This window comes from Scyliorhinus torazame, chromosome 18, assembly GCF_047496885.1.
Source record: "Scyliorhinus torazame isolate Kashiwa2021f chromosome 18, sScyTor2.1, whole genome shotgun sequence".
Lineage (NCBI taxonomy): Eukaryota > Metazoa > Chordata > Chondrichthyes > Carcharhiniformes > Scyliorhinidae > Scyliorhinus > Scyliorhinus torazame.
The window spans coordinates 68,214,596-68,231,818 of NC_092724.1; the positions used below are offsets into that span (position 1 = coordinate 68,214,596).

At 45.3% G+C, this 17,223-nt stretch overlaps 1 protein-coding gene across 1 annotated transcript in view; it reads right to left on the reverse strand.

Annotated features, from left to right (window-relative positions):
* LOC140395273 (calreticulin-like) overlaps positions 1 to 17,223 on the reverse strand; it is a 220,808-nt gene that overhangs the window by 15,847 nt on the left and 187,738 nt on the right. The window contains exons 13-16 of the mRNA XM_072482842.1: positions 16,585 to 16,916; positions 14,748 to 14,803; positions 12,788 to 12,915; positions 1,518 to 1,611 (exon numbers count right to left, since the gene is read on the reverse strand). Coding sequence (XP_072338943.1) covers positions 1,518 to 1,611; positions 12,788 to 12,915; positions 14,748 to 14,803; positions 16,585 to 16,916 — 610 coding nt within the window. The remainder of the gene's footprint in view (positions 1 to 1,517; positions 1,612 to 12,787; positions 12,916 to 14,747; positions 14,804 to 16,584; positions 16,917 to 17,223) is intronic.

Sequence of the window (17,223 nt, forward strand, 5' to 3'; positions counted from 1 at the left end):
GACAGTGACCTGGGGCCAAGATCGAACCTGGGTCCTTGGTGCCGTGAGGCATCAAGGCAGCATTTGACCGAGTATGGCGTCATAAACTGGAGTCAATGGCAACCAGGGAAAACTCTCCGCTGGTGGAGTCATACTTGACACAAAGAAGATGGTTGTGTTGGTTGGAGGTCAACCATCTCCGCTCCAGGACATCACTGCAGGAGTTCTCAAAGTAGTGTCCTCGGCCCAACCATCTTCAGCTGCTTCATCAATGACCTCTCTTCCATCATAAGGCCAGAAGTGGGGATATTTGCGGATGACAGCACAATGTTCAGCACCATTTTGTTTTTTAAAATTTAGAGTACCCAATTCATTTTTTCCAATTAAGAGGCAATTTAGCGTGTTCAATCCACCTACCTTGCACATCTTTGGGTTGTGGGGGCGAAACCCACGCAAACACAGGGAGAATGTGCAAACTCCACACAGACAGTGACCCAGAGCCAGGATCGAATCTGGGACCTCGGCGCCGTGAGACTGCAGTGCTACCACTGCGCCACCCTTTGTTCAGCACCATTGTTCAGCACCATTCGCGACTCCTCAGATAACGAAGCAGTCAACGTCCAAATGCAGCAAGACCTGGACAATATCCAGGCTTGGGCTGACAAGTGGCAAGTTACATTTGCGTCACACAAGTGCCAGGCAATGACCATCTCCTACAAGAGAGGATCTAACCACCGCCCCTTGACATTTAATGGCATTACCATTGCCAAATCCCGCACATACAACATCTTGAGGGGTACCATTGATCAGAAACTGAACTGGACTAGCCATATTAATACTGTGGCTACCAGGACAGGTCAAAGGCTAGGAATCCTACGACAAGTAACTCATCTCCTGACCCCCCCCCCCCCAAAAGAAATCCTGTCCACTATCTACAAGGCACAAGTCAGGAGTGCAATGGAATACTCTCCACTACCTGGATGAGTGCAGCTCCAACAACACTCAAGTAGCTTGACACCATCCAGGACAAAGCAGCCTGCTTGATTGCTCCTCCTTCCTCAAACAGTCAAACCCTCCATCACCAATGAACAGTGGCAGCCTTGAGTAACATCTACAAGATGCACTGCAGTAATTCACCAATGTTCCTTAGACAGCAAACACACGACCACTACCATCTAGAAGGTCAAGAGCAGCAGATGCCTGGGAACCCCACCACCTGGAGGTTCCCCTCCAAGTCACTCACCACCCTGACTTGGAAATATATCGCCGTTCCTTCACTGTCGCAGGGGCAACATCCTGGAACTCCCTCCCTAACAAAGTGGGTGTACCTACACCTCAAGGACTGCAACGGTTCAAGGCAGCAACCCATCACCACCTTCTGAAGGGCAACTAGGGATGGACAATAAATGCTGGCCTAACCCACAATGCCCACATCCCATAAATGAATTTTAAAAAAAGACACTGTGCCACCGTGTCGCCCTAGTAAAACAGTAAAGTTGATAATTTTTCTGTTATCCACACTAATTGATTACACTCACTGCTTGGTGTAGACTGTGATGCCGGCTGTGATGGCGGCTGTGTTGTGACTCGAGGTTGTGGTTCCTCTGGAACTTCCGGTTCTGCCGGGATTCCCTAAACAAAGAAAAAAACACCTATTATGCACCTTCGCTTGTATTCACTGATACAAACTAAAAGCAGCACTATAAAATCAGGCCAAACATTATGAAATAGCCCATGCAAAGCTCCACTCTGCCATCATCTTGGAAACCAGCACAGGTGAGAATGAAACAAACAAAAAAATGAGCTCCCCCAAAATTAATTAACATGGTCAGAATTACAAAATCAAAACAGCAGAGGCCAGAATGGATCAGTGCCAAGCATGCTTCAGATTCATTATCACCACCGCCCCCCAGATCTTGGAACGACTTATGTGCTGGAAAAACTGGCAGTCGAGTTAAATATGACTCTTCTAGCTCGGTTTCTCTTGCCACAGGGGATGCCAGCCCTGAGCTTTGCCAGCACTTTTTTATTTTAGATTTCCAGCATCCACAGTATTTTGCTTTTACTTAAGAAATACATTTCCCTTGCCACAGCTGTACGACCTGATGACAAAATTCTAATGGAGTCAGCCTGGTTTTACATACAACAAAAGTGAAAGAACCACCCAGCCAAGCTGGCAAGCTATTGCTTCAACCTCAATTGATACCATGTTAAAAAGAAGCAAAAACATAAAATGGTGGAAATATTCAGCAGGAAATATTCTGCATTTGTGGAGCAATGACACAATGATTTTTTATTACAACACGAAGAAAGAAGTGTAATAGGTTTTAAGCCAGTAGAAAGCGGAAGAACAAAAAGGTTTGTGATCGGGTGCAGACAGGTGAGATTAAATGACAAAAGATTTCATGATGCAAAAGTCAATACGAGTGATATCGGGTATAGTAAAGAAATAAATTATGTATCCAGATGAGGTGTGAATGATTACAAAGTAGCCACCTGAATTTATCAAGAGAGGCAAGGCAAACAGAAGAGAGGCTGAGATTAGTTTTAAAGTTGCGGAATTCAATGAATTAAGAAGGCTGTAGGTCAAAAGATGAGGTGCCACTCCTTGCATTGCACAGTGGCACAGTGGTGAGTAAAGGTTTCCTCCCATAATCCAAAGATGTGCAGGAAAGGTGGATTGGCCACGATCAATGTGTGAGGTTTCAAGGAGTGTGGGAGAGTGTGCCTAGGTAGAGTGCTCTTTCAGAGGGTTGTTGCAGAAGGAGGCTGCATGGCCTCCTTCTGCAATGTACAAGTTTGACTAGCAGGCTCAGGACAGAAAGGTCAGAGAGGCGCCATGGTGCAGAATTAAAATGACTAACTACAGGAAGCTCAGGGTCATGTTAGCAGACTGAATAGGGGTGGGGTTCTGCAAAGTGGTCACCCATTTGTATTTGGCTTCCCCAATGTAGAAGAGGCCACTTTGTGAGCAGCGAATATAGTATACTAAATTAAAAGTACAAGTACTGTATATATTTGTGTAAAAGTAGAGTTTCCAAGATTAATCTTTTGGCCAAAAAGCACGGGATCAATTTTTACACAACTAATATTTGGGGGGTTAAATCCATCCTCTCCTGTTGCCTCGCTATCGGAGAATTGCCAGGCCAGAGACTGTTGCAGCCAAACCGTCCCCCAATGTAGTGCCAAGGACCCAAAAATAATTTTTATTATTGAACTTTTATTTAAAATGTGAAATCTTGCTATCACAGTTTAAACTTTTTCTTTTCTGGCATACAGTGATGGCTATTTTTTGTTGTTGCTTGTTTCAGGGCAACAATTCAGATAAAAGCAAATTACTGCGGATGCTGGAATCTGAAACGAAAGGGAAAATGCTGGAAAATCTCAACAGGTCTGGCAGCATCTGTAGGGAAAGAAAAGAGCTAACGTTTCGAGTCCGATGACTCTTTGTCAAAGCTCAATTCAGATAGTTCTGCATGAAGCGGAGTCAATTTTGGCCAATGTTCATTGACTTATTTCGCAACTGAATTTTCCAACTGCGGCTTTCCCATTTGCACATTTAATCAGACATCGGCCTAAACAGCATAGAGAACTTCTTCCAATTTCTAACACTTTTTTTTATTTTAGATATAATCGCTTAGTCACAAGTAGGCTTCAATGAAGTTACTGTGAAAAGCCCTTAGTCGCCACATTCTGGCGCCTATTCGGGGAGGCCGGTACAGGAATTGAACCCACGCTGCTGGCCTTGTACTGCATTACAAGCCAGCTGTTTAGCCCACTGTGCTAAACCAGCTCCTCTTTTCTGACATCTTGAATTATCGAGCTGCTGCATGGTTATTTGGCTGCACAATGACTTTCCAAGCTTGAACTGGGCTGTGCATCTGCCATTCCTTCTTGATGCCATATTGTCATATTAGAGGGTTGGAATGCCGCACGTAATAAGGTGGGAGCCTTGATAGCACAAGCCCTTTACCAACGCACCCAGGACAAGATTAACGGAGAAACCCATCCAAACAGGGAATATTTCCCATCTCTCATCGAAGGCTAACATCAATGTGGAGATCCAACATCGTATTAAATTTGCAAGTGCCTCCTTTGGACGCCCAAGGCCAAGAGTCTTTGATGACCACAACATCCAAGCTGATACCAAGATCCCCGTGTACCAGGCAGTTGTCCTCCCAACTCTTCTATACGGCTAAGAAACTTGGGACGATGCACAGACGCCACCTCAAGAGGTACCATCAACATTGTCTGAGATGCATTCTCCGCATCAGCTGAGAGGACAGGCGTACGAATATCAATGTCCTTGAAGGTCATGATCATCCAAACCCAACGCCACTGGGCTGGTCAGAGTCTTGACTGCCAAAGCAAATCTTCTTTGCCCAGCTCAAGGAAGGCTTCCGAACTAGAGGATGACAAAGGAGGTGCTTCACAGACACCCTGAAGCTTAGTTAAAGAAATGTGACATAGACATCAAGAGGCCCTTGCTCAGAGACCTACTTCAAGGAGCCTCCTGATTGAAGGGACAATTCTTTGAGGACACCCAACGATGAAAAGTTCTGGAAAAGGAGCCCAAGGAATGAATACCAGTGAACTAGAGTCCCAGGACCCATCCCAACTCCCGGAAAAACGTTCCACGCATGCAGTCGAAGATGTGACTCTAGGATCAGGCTCATCAGCCATGCATGAATCCACAGAACCCATGACAGTAACACTGAGTTTCTTGGGTGGGCAATCATACTCGTTAGCGTGTGATCGCCAAACAAGACGACATCTTGATGCGCACAGGCATGAGGAGTTGAACAGCAGCCTTCGATGTGTGCTAGTTTATGATTCTACGAATGAGTAGGTTTGCACCAGGGCAGATTTGACGTTGAAGGGGAGTGGGTGGTAAGCGGAAAGGATTCGGATGTTTTGGGCCAAAAGTCAGGGGTCCACCTTTACACGAGTTTGACCATTACTACTGTAATACACCATGAACCGCTGTTTCATTTGGAAGGAGCGTTCGTGCCTTGGCAGGTGAGAAGAAAGATGGTGAAAGTGCAGGTTTTGTGCCTCCTGCACTTGGATGGAACGGTGCTGTGAGAGAGGGAGAAAGGTTGGGATGAGTGGACAAAGGCGAAGGTTCCTTTGGAACATTGGAAGGGGAGGGAAAGAGCATATGGGTTTGACGGTGACATCAAGCTGGAGGTGGCAGAATTGGGAGAGCGGGTGGCGATGCATTCGCTGCGCATGATATGGTCTCCTCTACAATGGAATATACACTTCTGTTCAGTCCACAAGCATGACCTGTAACATCCTGTCATTTGTCACTTCAGTTTTGCACCATGCTTTCTCTCTGACCTTTCTAGCCTTGGCTTGCTGGTGTTCCAATGAAGATCAAAACAAGTTTGCGAAAGAGTACCTTTATTTCAACTCAGTACTCTGCAGTCTTCTGGACTCACTGAGTTCCGTACTTTTCCATCATAGTCTCCACATCTGCGGTGACAGGGATGTGCTGAGTGGACGCACAGAAGGTGGCTCCCCTGCCTGAAACTTGAATTTAGGCGCTTTAAACCCAAAAATGCAGGGGCGCAGCCACGTGGCAAACACACAGCAGCCTGCTAAATCCCAGAGAAAATACCCTCACCTTCCGGACAAGACAGACCAAGCAGCAGCAGCTCCAGGGGCCGAAAAGACGGCAAAGGCAGCAAAAGACTGGAGAGAAGGAATGAGATGACGGAAAGCACGCGGGGCGACAAGGTCCTGGCCACACCTGAACAGGTAGACCACACACGGGGCTGATCGCCGTACTAGAGACAGAAACAGCAAGGTTGGTGGCGACACAAGGGAGATTAAAGGGGAAGGTCGGGGATCAAGGAAATCAGTCCGCTATGACTTCCGGTGACCCTGATAGCCTGAGCAGATGCACATCAGGTGGCTCTCCTCCAGAGCATAGCCATAGACAATTTTAGGTGAAATTAGCTCGGAAATTCGGTAGCATCACACATTCAATTAAGAAATGAGAGGAACAGAGGCAGCATGCCAGCAAATGGGAGCTCGAGAGGACGAAGAGACAGCAGGAGTAGAGGAAAAGGACACAAAGAGGTGGATGAGTTGGCGGACCCACAAGGCGAGGCCACTCCAGAGAGAGGGAGACTGACGACCCGAGCATCAACCCCCACCGACGGCCCGAGCATCAACACCCACTCCCCCCGAGGGAACAAGATGGCGCCGCAAGCAGCCACTTTGAAGGATCTCTGAACAAAGGGAAACCCCTGAATGCAGGCGCAGCCACATGGCGCACACACAGTTGGCTGCTCCCAGACAAAGGGAAATCCTGGAGCACAGGGGCCTGGCCTCACAATGAGAATGGTGACTGCCGCCATTTTGGACGGCCCCCTAATAAAGGGAAACCCCGGAGTGCAGGGGCATGTCCACCAGCTAAGTATGGTTGATCCCGCAGGAAAGGGGAGACAGAAGCCCCCACCAGGATAGTCACCTGGAATGTTAGGGGACTTAACCACCCAGTGAAAAGATCCACGGTGTTTTGTCCATTTGAGAAGTTTGAAAGTCAACATAGTCTTCCTACAAGAGACACGCCTAAGGGGGCAGGACGGATTGTGGGCAACGAAGGGCTGGGTAGGGCAGAAGTACCAATCATGCTACGGGACGAGGGCTAGGAGGGTAGCAATTCTGATTAGCAAGAGGACGGTGTCTATGATGACAAGGGCAGTTATGGACCCGGTGGGACGCTACGTCACGGTCAGCGGTGCCCTGGCAAACATGTACGCGCCCAACTGGGAAGACACGGACTTCATAAAAAAGACCATGGCGGGAAATTCCCGACATTGATACACACCGACTTTTCATTGGGGGGGGGGGGGGGAGGAGGAGAGGAGAAGAGACTTCGACTGCCTACAGGACCCATTGATGGACCAAATGAAGCCCCAAAACCGGAAAAAAAGACAGGCATGGCTAGGGAACTGAGAACTTTCATGGAGCAGATGAGGGTAGTGGACCCAAGGCGGTTCCTACACCTTGGTGAGAAGGAATTCGCGTTCTTTTCACCGATGTACAAGGTATACACTTGAATTGACTTATTTGAAATGGGATTAGGGACGGGTTTCACCTCATGGATGAAACACCTGTACAACAACCCCAAGGCGAGCGTTCAGACCAACACTACCAGCTCAGAATACTTCCAGGTGCACCGAAGCACAAGATAGGAATGCCCGTTGTCCCCGCTCTTGTCGCCCTGGCAAGCAAACCCCTGGCAATCGCTCTACAAGACATGAAAGGCTGTAAGGACATCCAAAGAGGAGGCAGAGAGCACAGAGTTTCACTCTATGTGGATGACCTGTTCCTCTACATCTCGGACCCACAGAATGGCCTGAAAGTAATCATGAAGCTCCTGGAAGAGCGCGGGGCCTTCTCGGGCTACAAACTCAACCTGGGCAAGAGCAAGGCATCCCCAGTGAACCCGAACGGGGGAGGGACAGAGTTGGGGGGTCTATCATACAAACTAGCCCAAAGCAAATTCTGCTATCTGGGGATTCAGATAGCCCATGACTGGACAGGCACCCACAAATGGAACCTGGCCAGTCTGGCGGAGTAAGGGGTGGGTGTAGACGATCAAGATGAACGTGCTGAAATGTGGGCGGCCTGGTCCTTCCGAATCTGCAATACTACCACTGGGCAGCCACAGCCAAGAGGATGAGAGGATGGATACGAGAACCGAATACGGAATGGGTGAAGCTGGAGGAGTCCTCCTGCAAGGGAACGGCCCTCATTGAACCAATGAGACAACATTTATAATAATAATAATCTTTATTAGTGTCACAAGTAGGCTTATATTAACACTGCAATGAAGTTCCAGTGAAAATCCCCTCTTTGCCACATTACGGCACCTGTTTGGGTACACAGAGGGAGAATTCAGAATGTCCAATTCACCTAACAGCATGTCTTTCGGAACTAACATCTTGGTTTAACCGAGATGTCCTCCATGGGCAGCATCTGCGGAAATCACAAATGCCCGCCAGCCATGCTAGACGCCACCTTCAAGAAGTGGAGACAGGACAGGAGGATGCTCGCGGTCAGGGATTTTTACATGAGGGACAGACTCGCAACAGAAGCTGTGGCATCTACAAATCAAAACCTTTCTCCATAAGGAGACGACAATGTATCCTAGGGCCCCGAGAGAAACTTTGCTGGATCTAGACGTGGACAGTAGGGAGAAGGGGAACTTGGGCGGGTGCATGTACTAACTTCTGGAAAGGGCAAGAAAACCATTAGACGGGACAAGACAGAAATGGGAAGACGAACTTGGGACGGACGTAGGGTGGGGACTCTGGAGCGAAGCACTAAGTAATGCCAACTCCACGTCCTGCGCAAGTCTAAGCCTCATGCAGTTTAAAGTGGTGCACAGAACGCACCCAACCAGAACCCAAATGAACAGGTTCTTCCTGGAGGTGGAGGACAAATGTGAACGGTGCCAGAGAGACCCGGCCACCAAGGTTAGATATTCTGGGCCTGCTCCAGACTTGCCGGTGCTGCACGGCCTTCTTCGAGGGCGATGTCCAAGGTTGTGAGGGTGGGGCTGTGCCCAAGAGTGGCAGTCTTTGGTGTTTCAGACCAGCCAGTACTACATTTGGGGGAAGAGGGCCGATGCCTTGGCTTTTGCTTCCTTAATCGTACGCCGGAGAATCCTGCTCGGCTGGCGATCAGCAGCACACCCGTGGCTCCAGACTGGCTGGCAGACCGGTCGGAATTTCTCCATCTAGAGAAGATCAAGTACACCATCCGAGGGTCGGATGAGGGCTTCCAGACAAGGGGGACCTTTTACAACACGGAGACAAAGCCAGCCAGCTTTGTCTCCATGACACACCAGCTGAGAAAGCAGGCAGTCACGAGGGACATAGCTCAGGTTAAGGACAGTAAAGGCAGGCTGATCGCTACGTTGGAAAAGGTCACCGAGGGCTTCTAGACTGTCTACTGGGGGCTGTACACCACCGAACCCACCCGAGGGGGACTCTGGGATTAAGCTGTTCCTCGACGGACTGTACATGCCAGTTGGGGGAGTAGATAGGAGATGGGGTCTGGAAGCACCATTAGACCTAGGCACCAGGTAGGGAAGATGCTGCGGCCAGATGGATTCCCGGCGAACCTTTACAGAAGATGTGCGACCGCACTGGCCCCGCAGATGGCCACTTGTGGCAGATGTTCATAGTAAGGCGCTCCCTCCCACCAACACTAGCACAAGCCTCAATATCACAGATACCCAAAAAGGACAAAGACCTGACTGAGTGCAGGTCCTACAGGCCCATCTTGCAAACCCCTTGATAAGCAGCTGGAGAGCTGCGTACCAGAGGTGGTCGCAGAGGACCAGCAAGTGGAAAACCAGAGTAAACAACAAAAATATATAATTAAATAAAAATCAACACGCTGGTTAATACAAGCTCTGGCTACATAGGGGAATACACATGAGGCAAGTGTATTCCCGGCCAAACAGGGATCACAGCTACAGAGGGAGGGGACACAAGTATGTGTAAATATGTGGGCTGGTTTAATAAATAGGGGCTGGTTTAGCACAGGGCTAATGAGCTGGCTTTTAAAGTAGACCAAGGCAGGCCAGCAGCAAGGTTCAATTCCCGTACCAGCCTCCCCGAACAGGCGCCGGAATGTGGCAACTAGGGGATTTTCATAGTAACTTCATTTGAAGCCTATTTGTGACAATAAGCGATTTTCATTTCATTTTTTATATGTATATTGACCGTTGTTATTTTTGTTTGTTTTTTCTGTTCTTTGGTTTATCTCTTTTGCAATTTTAATTTCTCCTTGGTTGTTCTTACTTGGTATTAGGCGCTGTTTTGCAGTCTGTAACTTAACCTACAAACTGGAATGTGTAACATAGAATGTGAAAACCAGCCACAAACGCAGACAGGAACGGGGGAGGAGGAGAAGAGAGAGAGATGCCCAAAGAAATGCTAAAGGGGAGCCCAGGAAGAGACTGACATGGGGACCAGAAGGCCCATCACAAAGCCATAAGAATAAACAAACACCAAATAAACCATCTACAGTGAAAGAGAGGGCCTAGGATAGGACCCAGAGACAGCAGAAAAGAGGAGTGGTGGGGGCACCGAAAGGGAACAAATGCAAATTATCACCGGTCCATTCATTTCTTGTACAGTGTGAACCTGCAAACTTTAATAAAAATATTTTAAAAATATAAAATGTGAAAACCCATAAAAACATTTTTTTTAAATCTCCACCTCCATCATGTTCTATATTAATAGCCGTAAAGAACTGGAGTATTGCTGAAAAAAAGACATGCTGTCAAATCTTTTTGTCTTTCTCTCATCAGGACAGATGCAAGAATGCCAAATTTCGAAGGGAGCAACAATTTGTATTACATGAGAAAGGGTTCAGGTTGGTTTGACAGTTCCCTGGTGCATTCTCCGTGGCAACACCTCAACCAATCAATAACCTTTTCTAATGCAATTGTTACTCACTTGAAATTTGGCAATCTTGCATCTGTCCTAATAAGTACAGGATCTAAGCTTTGACAGCAAGTCTCTTCTTTCAGAAATACTTGTTCTATATTCTATTTTCTGGTTCAGTCTTCTCATTTCTTTCTTTATCCCTTTATGTTGCAATCAGGTAGCTATGTAGCCACTCGTGTCTTCTCTGGACACACCTTTTGTTTCTTTACGATATCCACTATTACTCTTGCTGGCTTTTGTACCATGAAATCTTTTGTCATTTAACCTCTCCTACCTGCCATTCTATCACAGATCTTCTCGTTTGTTCTTCCTGTCCTCTCCTCCAACTGACTACATTTCTATCCATTTTCAATTCTGATGGAAGGTCATGAACTCGAAATATTAACTCTGTTTTGCTCCACAGATGTTGCTGAGTTTTCCAAGCATTTTCTACTTTTATCTCAGATTTCCAGACTATGCAGTACTTTGATTTGTTGCAAAGGAGATGGGGCTTTGCCATCATAACTTTTAAAAACCTATATCAAAATTGGCATATATATGTCTTCAAGGGAGATGCAAAACAGCAATTGTAGAGGCCAGACAAACTGCCTTACTGAGCCGAGTTCAGCAATTTAAGTCTAATAGTAAGAAGCCATTAAGTCCAAACTGCTGCCAACAGTAAACACTAATTCAGCAATTTTGTACAGTCGGGACAAATTTCAAAGACCAAATTTTCCTTGTCCAGAACTTGCGATTGAGGAATTAAGAGTGGCAATTAGCATTGGGTTGCCTCTCCATGCCCTTTATTCAGGTTTTTAACATTTACAAAACATTACAGCACAAAATAAAATAAACCCAGCACAAAACCTGACCCCGTTATCGCGCAACCCCCCCCCCCCCCCCCCCCCCAAAACAGTTGACGGTAACTAGCTCCTCGAAATGTAACAAACCCATCTCTTGTGGAACCCCTCATTTGCCCCTTAGGGTAAGCTTCACCTTCTCGAAATGCAGGAACTCCATTAGATCTCCCAGCCACACCGAGGCACAGGGTGGAGAGGCTGACCTCCACCCCAACAGAACCCGCCTGCGAGCGATCAGCGAGGGGAAGGCTAAAACATCTGCCCTGCTCCCGCCTGCAACTCCCGCAGGTCTGACACCCCGAATATGGCCCCGAGGGGACAAACTCCAAGTCCACATGCAAGGCTTGCCCAATTACTTGGAGGATTTTTCTTCCGACCCTGTTTCGCCTGACTTTCTGTCTGAGGTCAGGTGAGATCCAGGCAGTGCAGCACATCCCTGAGGTCCAGCGTTGAAGTTCAGTGCCATCAAAGGATGGTTCCCAGCACAGGACTATTACCCAGAGGTTTGCACTCTGGGAATTGCCATGAAAACAAACACCTACCTGTGGAGTTTCAAGAGGGGTTCCCCAACACATCTTGCCACCCCCCCCCCCCCCCCGCCCGCCCCCCTCTCCCTCCCCACCAATCTGAAGCTATGGCCCATTAACATAGATTAACCCTATATTCCAAGAAGCAGCACAATGAAACCTGCATATTGCAACCTAATCTGTCAGATGATCAGACTGTTCAAATACTGATCAAATCCTCGACTGACGACCATCAAAAGAGTCTGGGGCCTGCAGCTTCCAATCAAGTGCTGCAGCTCTGCTGCTCTATTTCAAGTCTATTAATTCACGTATTTTCCAACAGTCTAATTAGGGAGTATAGCTTTGGCAGAACATTATGCCATCTACTCTTACACATACCTTAGCTTGAGGGATAGTTATTACTACTGGTTGCCATCAATTCCACTGCTGTACTATAGATTACCTAGTCTGATAATTTCCACAATGCCTTTCATTTGAACTGTCCTTCACCAAGCTGTACACTTCAAAATTACCTCATCTTATCCCGAACAAACGCACTTAGCATAATGCTAAGTTATGTAAACCAGAGAATTCTAGGCTCTAGCTGCACTCAGAAAATGGAGCACTAGTTACCATCAAGCGAAGGTTTAAAAAAAGGTACAGGATCAGCCTTTACTTGTGATGCCCTTCATGAACTATCAACCTGTTCAGGCAAATACATGAAAAAAAAATCTAAATAGAAAAAAGGTGGGATGAAAATCAATACAAAAAAACATCAATGCCCATTAAGCAACTCTCGTCAATGTCAAGAGGTGGGAAGGAGGAAAGGTCATTCAGCTCATTTTGCTCACTCCAATTATATACACAATCTTTCAGCTAATTTTCAACTTTCTGGTTTTGGTTCTCAGTCAGTGCCTCCATCTACAGGCAAGAATTAATACTTCAATACTTTAAAACATTCCAGAGTCCACTTGCGACTCACCGTCAGAAGATATTCCACAGCTCTGTCTGGATTATTGAAGCTTGCCCGTAGCGCCGCAAGAACCTGCTCCCGTTCATAACCCATTGACATGATTTCCGCCACCAGATTTTCATAAGCCTGTCCTGTAACTGGAATAAATGTTCCTAAGTAAACCTACTTCACTCCAAATAAGAAACCAATCCGCAGAGAGCATAAAATGTCAACAGATTAAACTGGGATATTTCCCATATCTCTTTTAACAAACATTAAAATTTTAAATAGGTCTTTGACAAATGAATTTTGTAGCCTAGACAGTCAAACTGTTTTAAAAAGGGATAGCAACACATTGCTATTTCCATTTACAGTACATCTCCATGCCTTGCATCCTGTGTAGAGTAAATATGATTGAATAGGTAAAACCAGAGCAGAATGGCCCTTCACCACGTCTGTTCCACACAGCTAGGATTTCCTGTAGTGCTATCAGGATGCCCACAGCATATGGAACAGTATTTCAACATGTCAGGAATTTGAGTGTAAACTGGAACAATAGGGTCCAAAATTGGCAGTATGGTAATGCCTGATAATAGTCCATGTGCTCTGCACATTTCCTGCCTGATTTACTAAGAGGAGTTTGTTTGGTTCACTGTTGGCTACTGCTGCAACTTGCTGTCTCAACATAAATTTCCGACACTGTATCAGCTTTGTTTTATTCCTGTATCTGAGTAATTTCTCCGTGGAATGCCCACAGATATCAAGACATAGATAAATGAGGACTGAGCGAAACCAGTTGAGAAACAAATGTAATAGCTCGGCCTTTTTTAGCTTTTAACAGCCAACGAATCAATTATCAGTTTTAAACATATTTTAAATTATTTATAGATACCCTGCCTATCTTTACCTCACTTTAATCTTATGTTATATTTGTCTTTTATCAGTTACTGGGTTGCAGATATTGTATGTGAGACACTAGAAAGGTGATATAATCTGAATTCTTCTCCTTCAGAAAAAAAATGGGGAGAAAGCAGGATTAGGCTATTGAGTTGGATGATCAGCCATGATCGTGATGAATGGTGGAGCAGGCTCGAAGGGCCAAAAGGCATCCTCCTGCTCCTATCTTCTATGTATCTATGTAATGCATGCCCAGTATGTAATCTGACATCAAAGTTGAGTTCAGAAAAATGCATATTCCAGCAGCACGAGAATCTTCTGTGCTCCCTTGCATCTTCATAGTGTCTCAAGGTTGTCAAATAGCTTAACCTTCCCCTCAGTTGCTGCCAGGTCCTCTATGAATGGTTAACAGGGGGTATAGGTGTTTGCCTACTTTAGCTCATGAAATATATTAACCATTTCTACTTTACATTACTTGTTCTTCAGTTTAAATACAAGTGAAAGTATGAAGGTTTTCTTGACTTCCTTTGGAAAAGACTCTAAAGACAGCAGCCAGTAAATCTAATGTAGTTAGACTTGGTTGTGTCAATAGAGCAACTGGGGCAACATTAAGAACCCTCAGATCATCCCAAGCACCCAACATGATTTAATCAGCAGTAGAAGCTGCTAGATTTCACCAAAATCCTGACTTATAATAAGTTGAGAAAAACATTTAATTACAATCCAATTGAACGCACTGGTTATTGACCAGAGGCATTCGTAACAGCCTAAAAATAGATCAGCAGCTGATTTGTTGCCTGCAGAACAGAATACAGTGTGAAAAAGCCGACAAGGAAAGATATACAACACAAGAGATCACAATTTTTACTTAACTACAGAAGACCTCCCTTAGCCAACATAATGCCAAGTTGTGTGACTTGTGTAAGCATCATTTTTTCTTCCTAGCATCATGCACACAATTTTTATTACCTAGTGACTAATATACACAAGAATTTTAATTTATGCAAGTTAATACAGCAAGAGATTGTGAATTATCACCCGTGTCAGTGCCTAATATTTCAGCAGTAACACAAATGGTTCCTATTAAGCTTACCTAATGTAGAGGAGGCTGTTTCCACCAGATTCAAATCAATTTCTTCGGCCACAGACCTAAAAAAAAAGGTTGTCATTAAACAATGACATTTAATCCATCATACTGCCACCTCAAAATAGAAATCAGATCAGAGCATGGTCCTAATATTACAATATAGGTTTCCAAGTAGTGATTTTCTATGAACACGCCGCATCAGTTCAGATTCTATTTGGCGGCAGGCTTGCATTCTTATTAAAAACATAAACCTTGCAACTTAACAGTGGCCAAGGACTCCCCTACTTAATGCAAGTTATATGCTTGGTGACAAACAATGAAAGTTTGTTATGGATGATTTGTTAATTACGAAGTTGCACCAAGCTTCCAAACTGGACACAACTGACTGCTCAGTAAACAATCACTGTCATCAAGTACAGCACAACCCGCAAAGCAATAAATGTAAATCTGCCTGAAAGAGTTACATTTGTCGCCAGTTAAACTTTTATTTTCACAAACACTTTCAGCTGTTTTTATTTGCTCTTTGCATCTTGCACATTGAAGCAGAAGCTGGCTTATTCCTCAGCTTCTGCCAAATTTTGTTCTTGAACCTGACATCCAGGGAGGTACAGAGGAGCAAGCTGCGGTATAAAGAAGCTCGCAACTTCAGTTGAGTACTCCAATCTGACAGCAGGACCAGGGTTGTGAACATTATCGGATACTGCAGAGCACCAAAATGCTATGTTACCAAAAAGAATTTAGAACCAATTCCTGCAATAGACAGTTTGATTAACTACCGGCAATTTAAACACACCTATTCTCGCAACAACAGCCACACAGTTTGTATTGTTAGCTCCCTGATAAACATGATGACAAGAACATTTTCAGAAATTAATGACATACGGGTTTAAAACCTCATTAAGAGGGTAGTATGAAATGTTGGGAGTCCCAATGTACTCTCTCATGGAATTTTAAGATATGGACTTTTTTTTTTTACGCAGAGGGTAGTGGGTGCCTGGAACTCGCTACCGGAGGAGGTAGTGGAAGCAGGGACGATAGGGACATTTAAGGGGCATCTTGACAAATATATGAATAGGATGGGAATAGAAGGATACGGACCCAGGAAGTGTAGAAGATTGTAGTTTAGTCGGGCAGTATGGTCGGCACGGGCTTGGAGGGCCGAAGGGCCTGTTCCTGTGCTGTACATTTCTTTGTTCTTTGTTCTTTGACTTGTCCTTACAACACTGTGCATACTGAGTTTCCAATCTCAGTCATGTCATGCTAATCACAAAGGAAGAGTGTTGTCCGGGAATGGCGTGAGAAGACATGGGGAGAGTGAAAACACAGGAGAAAAAGCAAAATGGCAAGCCTCACTAATAAATAGAAACTGTTTAGTTTTGGAGTGCTACACTTTGAACAAAAAGGAATACCCCCTCAAAAAAAAAAAAAATCAAAATTATTCATATTTTGGAACACAAGCAAATCAAAAATTGAAAAATAAAACTGATGTACTTGTGCACATCCTGAAATTTTAGTGCAAACCACGTTCTGTTCCAAGACTCAAAAATGTACATCAGCTCGAAACCAAAGTTTTTTATGTGTCTGATTTGATCTTTTGAAAAATCAGCTGCATCAGGGAGATATTAAGTAATTTGTTCTTCTTTCTTCCATACACTTAGTGCATGAGTAAGACACTAGTCAAGTTCCAGGAAAAGAAACGTTAAATTTATAGAAAGAAGCCTGTAAATTCAGTTAAATGTCCCCAAAAGGACTTTTCCCCAGGGTACTTTTACTTTCCTCCCCAACCTCAGGACATAGCCTACGTATTAATGTCCAGCATCTTCCCTACCCAACTTTATTGTACCTTGGGTTTAGTGCTTCAGTAATGGCACTGGTTTCTTCTTTTGTTTCTTCTTCCTTTGGCTTTTCCTCTGTGATTGTGCTGGAAGAATCTGATGTCGGAACTATAGCTGGTGGCGAGGCAGGGGCAAGGGAGGTGGCACCTGAGGTTAGAGTAGGGGTAGAGATGGAAGTTTGACTTGGAGCTGAAATTGAATCTGTAATTAAGCTTGGAACTGCAGTTGAAGCTGGAGCCACAGTTGAAGCTGGAGTTGCAGTTGAGGTGGACGCAGCTGCTGTGGTACTCGCTGAAGCAGGCAGTGTTGTTGGTTGTGCAGACGCAGGAGCTGCTTTTGGCTGTTTTCAAAGAAGAAAAAGTTAAGTACTAATGCGTGGCGAGGTCAGCTGTACTGAATAAAATTATAACAAATGAAAGTACTGAGCACCACAGGACATCCAACCAAGACACAAACTTAATGCCAGTGTCAAATGATAATCACACTCAGGCTTTCGAGAGCCTATATTTTGAGGTTTTCTTCCTGCACCGTGCAAGGACTCACAGTAAATCCTGCAGAAGATTATGGGCTAGTCCATCCTAATCTGCAGGAGAAAAAGCGTTTGCCTCATTCCTTCAGGACAATGGCTAGTTTCAGTCAAATAGCAT